The 14,319-nt window shown below is 38.5% G+C and overlaps 1 protein-coding gene across 1 annotated transcript in view; it reads left to right on the top strand.

The window, feature by feature from the left end:
- The first annotated feature begins 856 nt into the window (after nucleotides 1-856).
- The window catches only part of TECRL (trans-2,3-enoyl-CoA reductase like), a 60,278-nt gene continuing 46,815 nt past the window's right edge, over nucleotides 857-14,319 (top strand). Inside the window, exon 1 of the mRNA XM_040556066.1 lies at nucleotides 857-1,776. Coding sequence (XP_040412000.1) covers nucleotides 1,543-1,776 — 234 coding nt within the window. The 5' untranslated portion in view covers nucleotides 857-1,542. The remainder of the gene's footprint in view (nucleotides 1,777-14,319) is intronic.

The raw sequence follows: 14,319 nt of genomic DNA, 5'->3' as shown, positions 1-14,319 counted from the left end.
ATATGTAGCACACAGATTTCATGTATGCAGGCGGATCCTCCAGCACTTAAGCACATTTATAAATTGCATGTAGTATGGATTATTCCTTGATGTAGTAACAACTACACTCATGCAAATGAAGGTAAGCATATGTGACAATTTTTCCAGGAGAGAAGCTTCAGCTGGGAAATGGCCTTCCCTGGGGAGGATCCCCTCACTCTCTTTTTTAATTTCTGCAAAAACTTACCAATTATTTTTTCAGTTATTTCAAAGGACTTCTTGTCATGTGCCGCTAGAAAAGACGTGGTGACCACTAAATTTTCTGCAATAGTAGAATCAAAGGTAAGAGACTAGTTCTGATTCTACCCCCATCTCCCAGAGGGGGTGTAGTTGTATAGTCCCCTTTATCTTGTTGAAGGTTTTTTCTCCACTTAATTAAAATTTCTTGGTGTCATGAACCTATATGATTTTTGTGATTGTAGTTTTCCTGAGGTTTTGCCATATAGAAATGTATTCATACCGTACTCTATGCTTGTCTGCAGAAATCTGTGGTGGCCTTCTAATACTGTAATCCTAGGCAGCTCAGGGAAATTTAGGGAGAATCTCAGGATGCAAAAATGCTGCTATTTATCATTAAATCATATAAAAACCCCTAAAAGGAAAAATAAAGTTTAAACAAGACTTGGGAAAGCCCTTTCAGAGAATACATGTTGTTTTAATGAAATCCTTATTTATAACAATTAAGGCTATTTTTTTTTTTTCCTGCAGACTTTCATTGTGAAAAGTAGTTGCAAGGAAAGAATAAAAAAATAGAAAAATGATCAAAGCCCTGAATTAGGGTCTTTATGGTTATCATTTCTGTTACTGCAGCTGAGTTTCCCTGGTGGAGCTACGAGGAAACCTCTACACTATTCAGTAACAGCCAGTTCATGTACTAAATACAAACAGGTACAAAATCCTCTCAATATTTGCAGGCAACCCCAACGTTTTGCTGATCAGATCCTTGCATTTTGTTATTTCAAGTGCTTGGGGCCTCCATGACAAAGAGGAAATATTTTCAGAATAGATGATTTCTGACATTGCTTTACAGCTACATATTATGGGTGTGCATACACACACAATATATACATATATATATACGTACACACATGCACATACCTATACATATGCCTATCTGTGGGCACTTTTGAACAGCCGTCTGAGTTGATAACAGTGCAATTTGCCGCATTCATTTCTGATTTCTCCAGGGCTCTGGAATTTCAGGGTCAGACTTCTCACATTAGGGAATAAATATAATGTGTTGTTTCAAATGATGGTTTAAATAAAAAGGAAAAAAAAAAAGCAGCAATACAGCACATCACAATAGTTGGTTAAATATAGACATGGATTACAGAGCCATTGTTTTCACTCCTGCTAAATAAGACAGTACTCTTAAAATGGAACGACACTTGACCTTTCATGTCTCATCAGTCTGTGATTGTATTTAACTGGCGCAGGGAGGAAACATTTTCCCCCTGGAACTGTCCCCTGTTGATATGACGGTCACTACTGCTGGGTCGCACAATGCTCAGAAGGCAGAAACTCGGTGCCCCCGAACACAAGAGGGATCCTGCAGCTCATGGAGGAACTTTGTCCATGTCCCACAATAACACACGCTCTTTTTTCAACTTTTCTCAGCTTGTGCTCTCTGCTGGCCATCTCAAATCACCATCAGTGCTCAAACATTCAAAAATTACTTACTTTGAAGTGGAAATCCTTGATGTGCAAAGCAAGAAGCAGATCTGCATTGTGGACAAGGTGAGTGTATTATTCCAGCATGCTGGGGATGTGCCTAGTACATGCAGTGCCACTTCAGGGATTCTGTTTTCTCTCTGCTGTGATCTTCTTCTGTAATGGAAACACTTTCATTCCTCCCTCTGGGAGATACTCAAAACTTCTGCTCAGTCACGATCCTTGTCTGTTTTCTTCTAGGATTTTTACAAATGAACCAACACTGATTTCTTTTAGACCAGACTGTGCTTTGGACTCAAAATATGTCCTTTGCATGTCTCTTAATGTCTTAATGCTTAGATTACACTGATGATTTCAGAGCATGATACTTAAATGTCTGCTTCAGAATAGATATTAAAATGTAATACATTTGCAAAGCTTAGCATTTCTGTAATGTTATGGGTTCTTGCTGTATTTTCTATTTTTAAACAAAGTGGCTTAGCTGAGTTTTTATTTTTTTTAATGATGTGAATCATTAAAGATATAAACTACATTCAAATTGTCTAAGCAGAATGAGATGACTGGGTAGGAAAGAACTTTACAGCACAGTAAACAGCAGTTGAAAACATACCTCGTATTTACATTACAGTTTTGATTCATTGTCCCTCAGCAGAAGAGCTGGCCTCTCACATACCATTGAAAATGGGAATCCTAAGCTGTTTACATTGTAGGAATTTTCTGTAACACAGTAGAATTTTGAGACTTACTGTTTTGCAAAAAGAAAAAATAAAAAAATCCCTTATTCTCACTGGCAACAGCTGGAACTGGTGGATAAGTTTTACTTTCAATATTTAATTCAATGACTTTGAAACATTCAGGGTGGAATACTACCAGATTTCTAGTGCTCCTGGTCACTTAAAGGGTGTTTTTGCAATGTGTGCCTAGTTAAAGGCAAATGTCTGATTTGTTCATTCTTAAAAGGCCAACAATTTTTTGAGTTTTTTGAATTTAGCTAAAGGGGCAACATGTACAAAATGATCAAACAACTCTGATGATTGTCAATACCAGTTCTAATGACAGCATCTGTATTATTTGATTTACTGAGTAATATTTATACAACTATTAAAAAGGGCTGTCTAAACACTGTACTGAATGAGGCTTCAATCCATGAAAAGAGTGAGCATTTTTCTTATCTTAAACTTTTGTATAGTCTCATTAAAAATATATATACTAACAGAAACAGAATTAGGCCAAGAGTGACATTTCAGGAATCCTTCCATTATGCATGGAAGATCGGCAGTCTGTTTTAATTTTTATTCAGAATTTTATGAGCCTGAGCATTTTCTGCACCTTTCCCAAACATAGACTCTGCCTCTGTAGTGGTGGCAAAAAGAGTTATGAGTGGTGATTGCAAATTACTCTCCAGATGGAGGTAAAATACACACAGAGGAGCAATAGCAACTGTAAGCTGAAAGTGTCTGCTCAGGAAGCTACGTTCAATTTACATGGCCACGGCCAGCCCTTCTGGGCATGGACCTAATTTATGGATGTATTTATTTATTTATTTAGGCACAGTACCCAAGGGATTGGTACAAATATAGTGTAAGGCAGAGATTTCCAAGACTGCCTAAAGAATTTGTATTTGGAATGCTGATTCACCTGGGTGTCTAAGTTCCTTAATTTGCTATAATAAACCCTTTCTAAGGCAACCCTGAAAGCAATGAAGTTGAGTTCCTTACTTCAGTGAATACTTGTTAGTACTGGTGAACCTCATTTCAGTTGATTATTAGAGCAATCAAGAGACCATTTCACTGGATTATGCATAATCTTCTGCTTAATTAAATACAACATTGATACAGACCCAACTTGACACTTCTAATGCCTCTTTTCTGTTTGTCAGATAATTATGATTAGCTTAATTTCTCAGGGTTGCATGTAATTAATTCTTCTCAGGATGTATAATAGGAGAGAATAGGAGCCATATATTTTAAAATGTGTACATTTATGCTCTTATTGAATATTGTTAGTAGTTTAGAATATTATGATTTAGGAAATGTATTTGTAATATTCTCAGATCTGTCAGTCTCAGTCTGAAAGAAACAACTAAGTTAAGAAGACCCCTTTCTTTCTCCACCTAATGGAAACTCAGGCAGTGATTAGATGATTAATGAACTGATTAAATACCAGCCAATGCTTCCAGAGGTTTAGTTGCTACAAGACACTTGCATATTCATATGAATCCAGTTCAGAGTAGTAGAAGCTCTGTAAAGTCTGCAAAGTGATGATACTTCTAACTGGTTTTGGTATTTAGAAAGAAAAGTTGTCTTGTGCTCAATGCAGTGTCAGGGATTTGGAAGAGGTGTGTTCAGCTGTGTGATCTCAAGCAATCAGTTGACATCAGAAGGCTTTGGATCAGGCATAAGTAACTGTGAATTAATTCTCCAGCTGAAAAATGAGAATCACATCATCTCCTTTGGCTTTCTTACCCACCTTACACTTTGGGGAAGGATCAGCCATGTAATATAATTGAGCTGAGTGGTTAGTCTAAGGTCCTGATTGTCTTGAAGACTGGCTTAAAGGCACAGAATAAATACATATTAGACTGGTTTTAAAGCGTGTAAGACACATTCACTTCATACTGCAGGCTTTTCCAGAGTCAGGAAAGCCAGAAAAAATATTGAAAGAAAGCAGTAGAAGAGGAAAGCCCACATATTTTATCACATAGTCATCCCCTCCAGGAGCTGGGTCTTGAATACCTAATCCTGCGAAACCTGAAGTATTCACTGTCAATTCTTTCTGCACTTGTGTGCTTGTACATAAAACTATTTTTAAAACTAGCATTACTTTAATATTGTCAACCTTGCTCTGCAATGGATGTAACATTATGCATTTAGTTTGGTGCAGATGAGCTTTTCTGATGAGTTACTTAAAGAATTTAAATGAGAAACAAAAATAACATTTTTCCCCAGATTTGCTCTTGGTACTGAAATGAATTCTGAGGTGAGATGTCATGGAGAAGAGGCTTCAGATTTTGGGGGCATGGAGAGACAGGAGGAAACACAAACCTGTTTCAAATTTTTTTTTTCCCCAGTTATTCTTCAAAATGTACCCAAACTACTTCTGGCAGAGAGCAGGCACCAGCAGTGTGTAGACAGAAAGGGCTGCCCTTGGGAGATGGAAAGAGGACTCATGAAGATGTAGGAAAAGCTAATTTAAACCTGAGCTAACAGCCCCATCCATCTGTCCTTAAAAGTTAAATGCTCAGAGCAGTTACCCTAGGACCAGACTCGTGAGCAAAAGGTATCTGCACACTTACGTGATCGCAGCAGTGGCACGCAAGGCACTGAGGTTTCAAGGGTGCACATGAGCAGCCTCCTGCACTGCACGCTGCCTGCGAAACAGCAGGAATCCAGGAGCATGGGTCCATTTCATTAACAATCACAACTCTTCCTTCTGTCCCGCTCCTCAGGCAGCAGGCTTTCTCTTGATGAAATTCCCATCTGTCTGTAAAGAACAAGAGGGCATGTATTTAGTGTTGATGAATATTTTTGTTTGAAATATTTTCAATGAAAACCAGTTTGTGTAAGGATTCTGGCTCCCATTTTTACTTCCAAAAAGTTAAGAAAACAACAGAGCATGAAAAATTCATGAAGTCCTAAAAATGAAAGAAAATAATTCTTTTTGCTGTATTTTTAAACAAATAATCCACATTTTTCATCGCCAGCCACAACTTATGAAAGATACATAGCTACTCAAAAACTGTTTTACTTGTACATTATTCCAAGAGCCTGAAGTAGGTTAGTTTTAAGGTTATCGATGTGCAGTGATTTGATTTATAAATTCTGTTAAGGCAACTTGTAACTGTTTCTGTTATAGCATTCATTGGATAATATTTTTTTCTTCAAATTAACTTGTAGTAAAATGTATTTTCCTTCAAATGTAGTGCAATGTAATTAATTTTGCATGAGTTGCTTTTAAGGCAGAAAGTGTTGCACAATATTGTTTTACAGAATAAATCACCTTTGGGGAAACCAGCAGAGAAAGCTTTTTTCCCATCAAAAGTCTTGGAGCTCAGTAGTTTTGTGCTTCCCAATTTTGCCAACTAAGCTATAAGCGGAGGTGCAAACTCAGGTTTTGTCAGCTGCATGGTGGCACTCCTTTCCAAAAAAAAAACTTCTTAAGGCCTACAGAAGAGAACTTGCTTCCTAAGATGTGCAGGAAGGAGTCTCTTGTCTTGGTGTACTGCAGAGATTATAGGGTAGATTCTTTCTCCACTGTTCCTTGCACTGGTCCTCCACGCATCCTGTGCTTTCTCCCACTGGAATCTCCTCTCCACCACCTCAGGTACTTCCATATTTGATTTCTTTATATATTTCAAGCACAACACTGTCACCTCTTGCAATTTTGCCACAACTCACTTTTCTTTATCTATTTTTTAAATCACCATCTCTTGCAATCATGGAAATCCCAAAATACTTTATTTAGATTTTTAGATACACTTTACCTCTCTATTCTGACTACTGGACACCCAGAAAACTGAAACTAAATAAAAAGAACTCATGATTTACTTCTATTTTTTTCCGTTTCATGATTCATAAATTCACAACTCAGATGGCAGACTTTGGAAAGCTGAGTTACTGGTAGGAAATGCTTGTGGTTAACAGTATATACTATAGGAGCAAACTGTCTGTTTGTGAGCATAGACTTGCCATGCAATGTCTGCAGTAAAAGTGATGTGAGCATTATCATTTTTCCTAAATTAAAGGATCTCTGTGTAGGGTCTGTCCCTTTTTTACACATTTTTGTTGCACCCAGCATAATACAAGCCTATGCATCAATCCATCCATATATATACACAACTTCTTGCTATTAAATATAACACAGTATATAGAATCACGGGATGGTTTGAGTTGGAAGGGACCTTAAAGATAATCTAGTACCAAACCCCCTGGCCTTGAACGCTTTCAGGGATGGGGCATCCACAGCTTCTCTGGGCAACCTGTTCCACTCTCACCACCTTAAGAGTAAATAATTTCTTCCTAATATCTAATCTAAACCTAGCCTGTTCTAGTTTAAAGCCATTACCCCTTGTCCTATCACTGCACCCCCTGATGAAGAGTCCCTCCCCAGCTTTCCTGTAGGCCTCCTTTAGGCACTGGAACGCCACTGTAAGGTCTCCCCGGAGCCTTCTCTTCTCCAGGCTGAACAACCCCAACTCCCTCAGGCTGTCTTCATAGGAGAGGTGCTCCAGCCCTCTGAGCATCCTCGTGGCTCTTCTCTGGACTCAACCCAACGGGTCCATGGCCTTGTGCTGAGTGCTGAACGTAGGACTCATTTTGATTTCTTTGAAAAGGTTGTCTGTTTGTGCCTGAAGATGTTCACAATTTTTGTTTGTAAAGCACCTAAAATAGTAGCACCCTTGTATCTGCACACTGCAGTTTAACAATAAAATGGAGTTTCTCTTGATTTGCACTGGCATGACAACAAAATCAGATGCATGCAGAAATAATACCTGCAGTATCAGAAATCTTTTTCTCACCTGCAGGCTGCATCTCTGTCACAGAAAGTGGGTAGCCAAAAGAGCAGTCATCACCAGCTCTCTTTTGCATAGTCATATCTAGTAAATAAAAATAACTTCTCACATCATAACTTGGAGGCTATTCTTTACATACCACATTCATATAAGGGGAGCAAATGCAATTATGGAAGTATGCAATGCAACTCAGCAAAGAAACTCACTGCAGTACCAGGGCATTGCCTTTTACATCAGACTTTTCTCATTTGCTTCTTACTAGGGAAGAATAGTATTGAAGTCCTTTTCCACAAGCTAGATATTTAATTGCCTTGTATACTTTTTTTTTTTTTTTAAATCTTGTAATTTTAATATTTATAAAATATCTCGTAAATGTAATATTTTTTCTTGTGGGGAATGAGCTGAGCCTATGCATTTCCACAGCTGCCTCTTTTCATGGGCAGGATTTTTGAGATTATCATCTTTCTCATTCAAGCAGTCTCTCTTTACAGATGCCCTGCTTCTGTCTGGGGCATTTTTGGTGCCAGTGCTGCCCAAAATAATTCAGTAACCAGCTGTGTCAAAGGAGAGGGGCTTCCTCGAGAAGATCACATGTTGATACCAAGTCCCACAAATTAGGAATTCCCACAGCAATGCAGGTGAAGGAGCAGAGATGACAAACTGGCCGAATGCAGACTCATTGCTGTGTAAATCCTCTTTTTTATTTTCTTTTGGAAGGAGGCTTTTGTGGTGTCAGTGTCTTTTGCTGTATGTTTTCACCACATCCAGCTCAACAGGGAGCTGGTCCCTGCTGGTAGGCACCGCAAATAAATACATTACATTTACAAACATGTTATAAAGTCTATGCATTTTCTTGCCCATAAGAATTGAATCTTATGCCTGCTCCTACTGTTGGAGGTGCTGGTAGTAGTATTTTCTTCCTCAGTTTTTAGTTAAACATATTCAAATTCTATTGAAGCAATGCATTACATTCATTTCTTCCCACTCTACTAGAAATTCACATTGTTTTTATGTCAATATAGCTACAGAGCTACAGAGAGCTTCACATGAAAAGAGGCAACTGGATATGTTAATTTCTGTTTGTAATTACCATTCTTATTTCAGTACAGCTTTTTAGATGCAATACCTGGAGAAACGGCCTTTGGTTTATCTAGAAGAGGGAGACTGAGGAAGGAAGAAGCTGTTAACTTCAGGGCATTTCACATTTGTAAAGGGATAGTTTAAAGAATTAGAGAAGCCACTAGAGAAGACTGATGCTTCAGATGATACTAATTTTCAAAGCTTAGAAGTGCCTTTAAATGACAGGTTTTATGCATCTCTTATTTTAGTTATAAAAGTCTAAGCCTGGGCGTGGGGGGGAGATAGAGTGAAATACAATAGATAATCCAACAAAAATAAAGCTATATTCAAAGCTCAGTGAAAACAAGAGAATGAATTCTTGAGGCACCAATGGTGCTCCAGCTCTTCATGAACATTAGCCATTCTGGCAATGGAAAAAGCCAGCTATTCTACAAGAGCAGTGAACATTGCCAAAAGTACATCTGTAGAGACAGATTCCTAACCAGTGTGAAAATGTCCTCTTTCCCCACAAAGTTATGACATTTTACCCCAGCTGCACATTTGCCTTATTGCGTCAAAGGTAATTCACAGATAATTGCAAATTATGAATGTACTGGAGCAATATAAGACCATAGGGAGCTGTAGGTGTTTTATTAGTCTAATAGTTAATCAGCACAGCCCATGATGGAAATTTAGGTGTATAATGGCATCTCATATAGGCATTATTGTAGCATTAAAATACTCCTGCCCATGATTTATCAGTCCATTAGAATATGCTTCAGGTTCTTTCTGAGATCTTAGTGCTGCGATTCTTCACAAAATACCCGAGCCATGCAGTAACAGATCTATAAATATCTAACAGTATATATTAATGTTATAACATACATGTCTACATTTGAACACTTCTGCGTTTTTAGAAGTCCTTAAAATGCAAACTCTCCTTTTTAAATACATACAGCTCCAGCACTACAGGAGAACAAACTTTGGCAGTCAGAGAACCTGTACTAGAGGTACAGCAAATATCTCTTCACAGCACTTGATACTGTGAAAAGTATTTCGATTTCTCATTGCCCTGATGATATCTAATTGTTCTTATAGATCACCTTCATTTCCCATTCTTTTCTGCTTCTCAGCTTCATACTTATCCTCATGGACCACGGGGAGCTGGCTGCCTCTCCATTTTTCTGTCTGATCTCACCAACACAACTTTGGACCTATTGGCCGAACATAAATACACCTGAAAGAGAAGAAAATAGTTCAAAAGATTACTTAGCTCCTTCTTGTCTAACAAAAGCTGCTGGCTGGGTAGCACAGTGTTTCAGAGTGGGGAGGACAGGCAGAACCCAACCATCACCAATCATCTTGCCCAGTGGGAACATTAGAGGAGACAGGGAATAGGTACGGGTCAGCTGGAGAAGACTGGAGAAGACTTTGGGATCCTCACTTAGGAGGATATAAAGCTTCATGAGCCTTGCTACTTCTGGAACCACTTACCTTGCCAATATGTGTTCTGTGAATTTTCCTTTGAGTTGGTTAATCTTGTTCCCGTTTTTGTTTTCATACAGTCCCCAGTATAGTTCATGACCATCCTGTGCTAAGTATTGGTTGAGTTTCTTAGGTGCATTGCTTGATTATATACAATAGCAGTCTGCATAGGTATAAAGAAGCAAGCACAAGCCTCTACAGCCATTTGATAGAAAAGAGAAGACAAATAGAGACAGATATCATATTATAGCTGAGCAGTATGCTTAATACTGCCAGTCAAAATCCAAACAAACCCTAAGCCCCACCTTTTTCCTGAGAAGAACAAGAACTGGTCAAAATTGGTGTTTTTTTTTTTTTTTTTTTTTAAAGTGCATATCACAAATGTTGTTTTCTTTGCAAATTACAGTGAAAACAAATGAACCTTCAATTTTCAATGAGAGAATTTGTGAGAGAAAGATGGCATTACAAATTAATTTTGGGATATTTCAATCTGTCATGACACAATAAATATTTCAAGTGCAATTTGTTTTACAATTTAATAGTGCATTCATTTATTTGAATGTTATTTCCTATCAGGTGATTTTCCATAGTTTTAGAGGGTGTTATATTATTTTACACTATTATGATTGATGTGTCATAAAATAATGCACAAGTAATGAAAGTTCTGTACAGATGAGAAATAAAAAGGATTGAAAATAACACAGTGAGATGAATTTTCAGCATATTCCTGAAACAGAATTTAAAAAGAAAAAAACAACAACACAAACATTTTCTTTTTCATTTTAAAAATTTGAAGCCAATATAAATTTACACATCCAAAGTTTTGCCAGAACAATTCAATTTTCCTAGTTGAAAACTGTTGTGACAGAACTTTTCTGACTAGTTCTGTTGTTGAGCTCTCAAGGTGAGTACAGGATCTTTACTCAATTCTTTTTAACAAAAGGTTAGAAGGCATGGAGGCATGCCAATGCTGGTCAGATTTGCTCAGAAACAGTTGGACGTGGTGAACTCTGTAAATTGAGGGATGGCCTGCAAGCCCTCTATCTGCTAATAGATTGCTTTTTCTTTACTTCCTCACTCATTTTAGTAGAGGAAGAAAAAGCTCTTACCTGTGTATTACACTTTTTTTTTTTTAAAGGGAGAGGATTTATTTATTTATTTTAAGAATCCAGCTAGCCCTATAAAAACAACATAACATGTTCAGAGACAAACGTGGCTAGTATAAAGTGACATGACTGCACCTAATAAGCATGCAGTTATGTGCATTCATAGATATTTTGACCTGTGGTCATTGGGAATGTTAGTTGGATTATCTCATATGCCAGAGTTCAGGTGACAACATAAATAATCTCCAGGAGACTGCTAAGCAATATAGCTGTAATAGGCTTGGGCTAAACCATGGTTCTGAATCTCTCCAGTTTGTGGAAACACAGGTTTGAGATCAGAGCTGGCTCTTTAGTATAGAGTTTTCACTCCAGTCTGTTGAATAAAATACTGCATTTCATATAACTCCTTTGTGTAGTTGCTCACAGCACTTGCTTATATGTAGTTACTTGTCTAAATGTGGTAGGTATTTATATCCCTCTGGACATGACCAGCACGCTGGTTCACCAGGCTAACAAAAGAGCCCATTGTGTGACACGCTGAGGGAGGTTTTCACACTACCCATTTTTAATACTGTCCTTGAAATTTAACAACAAGAAAAAGTAATCGAATTTAGAAGCCAAACTCACAAAACACGGAGATCAATTAGAAGGGGTGTTTTCCTGATTAACTTTCTGTGAATGGCTGCAGATTTATAATAATACAGCATGTTCCCCAAGCAAGGACAGGGTGTCAGAGCAGTAATGATGAAGTATTTGTTGACTGCTGAATTTGAAAATGACCTGGCTTTTCCACCAGCTCGATTATCTGTTTTGGAATCAAATCGTCAGCTACAATAAGCTGGTGTGACCCTTTTGAACAAATTTACCTGGCTGCAGAGGGGGCTGTCTGCTGTTAATGAGTAGCTAGAGTCGCAGAATTTCTGAATTTCTGCAGTCACAGAAGATGCCTGTTGGAAAGCAGGTGGCTCAGCAGTGCAGTCAGACTGGCATGTCACAAAGAGGAAGAAACATTCAAAAGGAAATGTTGAATGAAGGACCACTTGTTTGCTATAACTGTATTATTCAAATTCTTATTGATATTCTTCTAACCTGTAACTGCTGAAATAATTCCTTAGTATGAGAACTGTGATGCGATTACATACAGATAACCATATTAAGTAATTCCTTGACTTACAAATGTGAAAGAGGTATGAAAGTGGAAAGCTATCTGATTAGCCTGCACTCACAAAAGGCAGTTTCAAATTCCCATAATATCTTCCACTTGGAGCTCTTCCTTCAGTCATAGCTTAAGTTTCTAATGCAGTATTTTAAATCTTAAAAAGAAATGTGATGCTTTGTGCATTGCTGCATAGAGGAAGGACAGAAATGGAAAAGATGACCCAGAAGATCCTTTCATTCCTGAATTCCTAAAATACTAAAAGTTGCCTTGAGCGGAAAAGTTAAAATATTTTTGCTATGAAGATATAGAGAAAACAGGATATGCGGTTTTAAACTCATCCTTTTCTGAATGAAAATTGTAATGAATGCAATCCATACCCGTAAAATCTGCATTTTTATTTTCTTGGTGAAGAAAAAGTAGTCTTGAACCTTAATTACAATGACAACATGTTAGGAAGCTATACTTGAAACCTGGTGTTATACTACAAGTTAAAAAGTTGGGGGCAAAACTGGCTTGACCATCAAACATAGAAGATATATGCCGACTAAGAGGTGCTTTTACAATGAAATTCATCTTGTTTTAAATAAACCAAGGGTAGGCTTTCCCTCTGTTTTCCCTTTGCATATTTGAAAAGTGCTGAATTAGAGGAAAAGGAAGGTTATAGCACTTTCATAAATAATTTAAAAGAATAAAAGAAGAATAGGACTAATAATTACAGTGAAATGTTTCAGGGTGTTTTATTCAGAGAGCACAATGGGTAATAAGAGCAGATGCCGTTCCAGTCCGTGCAGTTCTTTAGTTTGTATTGATGTACAATGAAAAGAACAAAAGATAATTAATGGTCTACGAAGAGGACACTCTTAGTAGTGAGCTGATGTCTCAGCATCCATCTTCACGTTGATCAATATTAGAATCTATAGCTTCGCCCATTGTTTTATGAGGTCTTTAAGAAAAAGGACACAGAATTATCAAGATCATAAAAAAATGTATTTCATTCTTTTGTGGCTCTAGCCTCATTATTCTGCCTGAGAAAAGACGCTGCAATTCCTCTGTGTCACAGCCCATTCTGAAGAAGGAAGGTATTTGTGTTATTTTTCTACTTGTGGTCTGTGCAGCTTGCCTCGAGTGAAGAGAACAGCCCTTGTCCAAGCCAGCTGGCCGACAACACAGATGTCCTCCTGCCCTCTTGGCTGAACGCGTGCTCCAGGCCTTCCCCGGGCACACGCAGCCAGTACAGCGTGGTGCCACCCAGAGCCGCCAGGCCATGACTGCCCAACCAGCTAGCCGGAGCTGGCACCATTGAAGCCAGATCTCGCCTCCGGCAGCTTGGATGTACTTACACACAGCAGTGCTCTTGCTAATGAGCTCTACATTGCTCATAGATGTAGTAAGGGAGCGCCGTCCCCCTCAGCTGTAGTTGTTCCAGCACCAGCTCTGGATGTGGGGGGAAGTGGTGTCTGGTGCGCACACCATGCCCTGTGGGTATGCTCACTGCAGCAGGCCGCTGTAAGCACAGATGCTGGCAGGCACGGGCAACTTTTAAACACCCAAAGCTTTTAACTTTCCCTTGGGTTATCGAGATGATCAGCTCTCCAGAGCACTGGTTAGCCTTGACTGTTCTTTACCAGAACTCAATATGGCTGATTATCTGTGGAAGGCAGGCCCCGTGGTAATGCAGCTTACTCTGTTTAGGGAGCCACATGACCCTTTCTCACACTGGAGAAGACCAGTCCCTTCCTTGAGCTGTTAACGACAGCTCTGAAAACCTCCAAGCCTGTACCATGCTAGGACATCTGACAGGGTTTGGTCTGCAGCCTTGTGAACTCTGTAGTTGTTCCTAGCTAAGAGCACTTGAATCCCTATCTGACAGATTTAGGGCTCCAGACTTCGCAGGTGTGAAATTATGAGATGTAAGAAAGCAATTTCAGATATTTTTAGAGGTTTTGAAAACAGACGAATAAAAACAACAAAAAAAAACCTTCCTTTCCTATTCAAGTCCAAAGCAGTTGTACACCTCACAAAAAAGGCACATGCAGACTATGTGAAGATGTGCTGTTCTACTGCAAGTTGTGTGGCATGACTGCAAATATGGACTTCTCTAGTGCCTAGTAAATCCCTCCTTAAGTTTGGAAAAGAAAGCACTCTCATCTGAACTCAAAGAAAGAGCTAGCAAAAATCTGAACATTGCATACCACTTTAGCACAGGTATCAATATAGAGCTTTAGATCGCTGCAATTTGTAACGTGCTATCTGCCTGTTCATACTGTCAATGGAAAAATGTTGTCTTG

The sequence above is a fragment of the Cygnus olor genome, chromosome 4 (genome assembly GCF_009769625.2).
Source record: "Cygnus olor isolate bCygOlo1 chromosome 4, bCygOlo1.pri.v2, whole genome shotgun sequence".
In the NCBI taxonomy this organism is placed as follows: domain Eukaryota; kingdom Metazoa; phylum Chordata; class Aves; order Anseriformes; family Anatidae; genus Cygnus; species Cygnus olor.
Note: the sequence above shows the minus strand (reverse complement) of the source record. Positions and strands in the feature narration are given on the sequence as shown.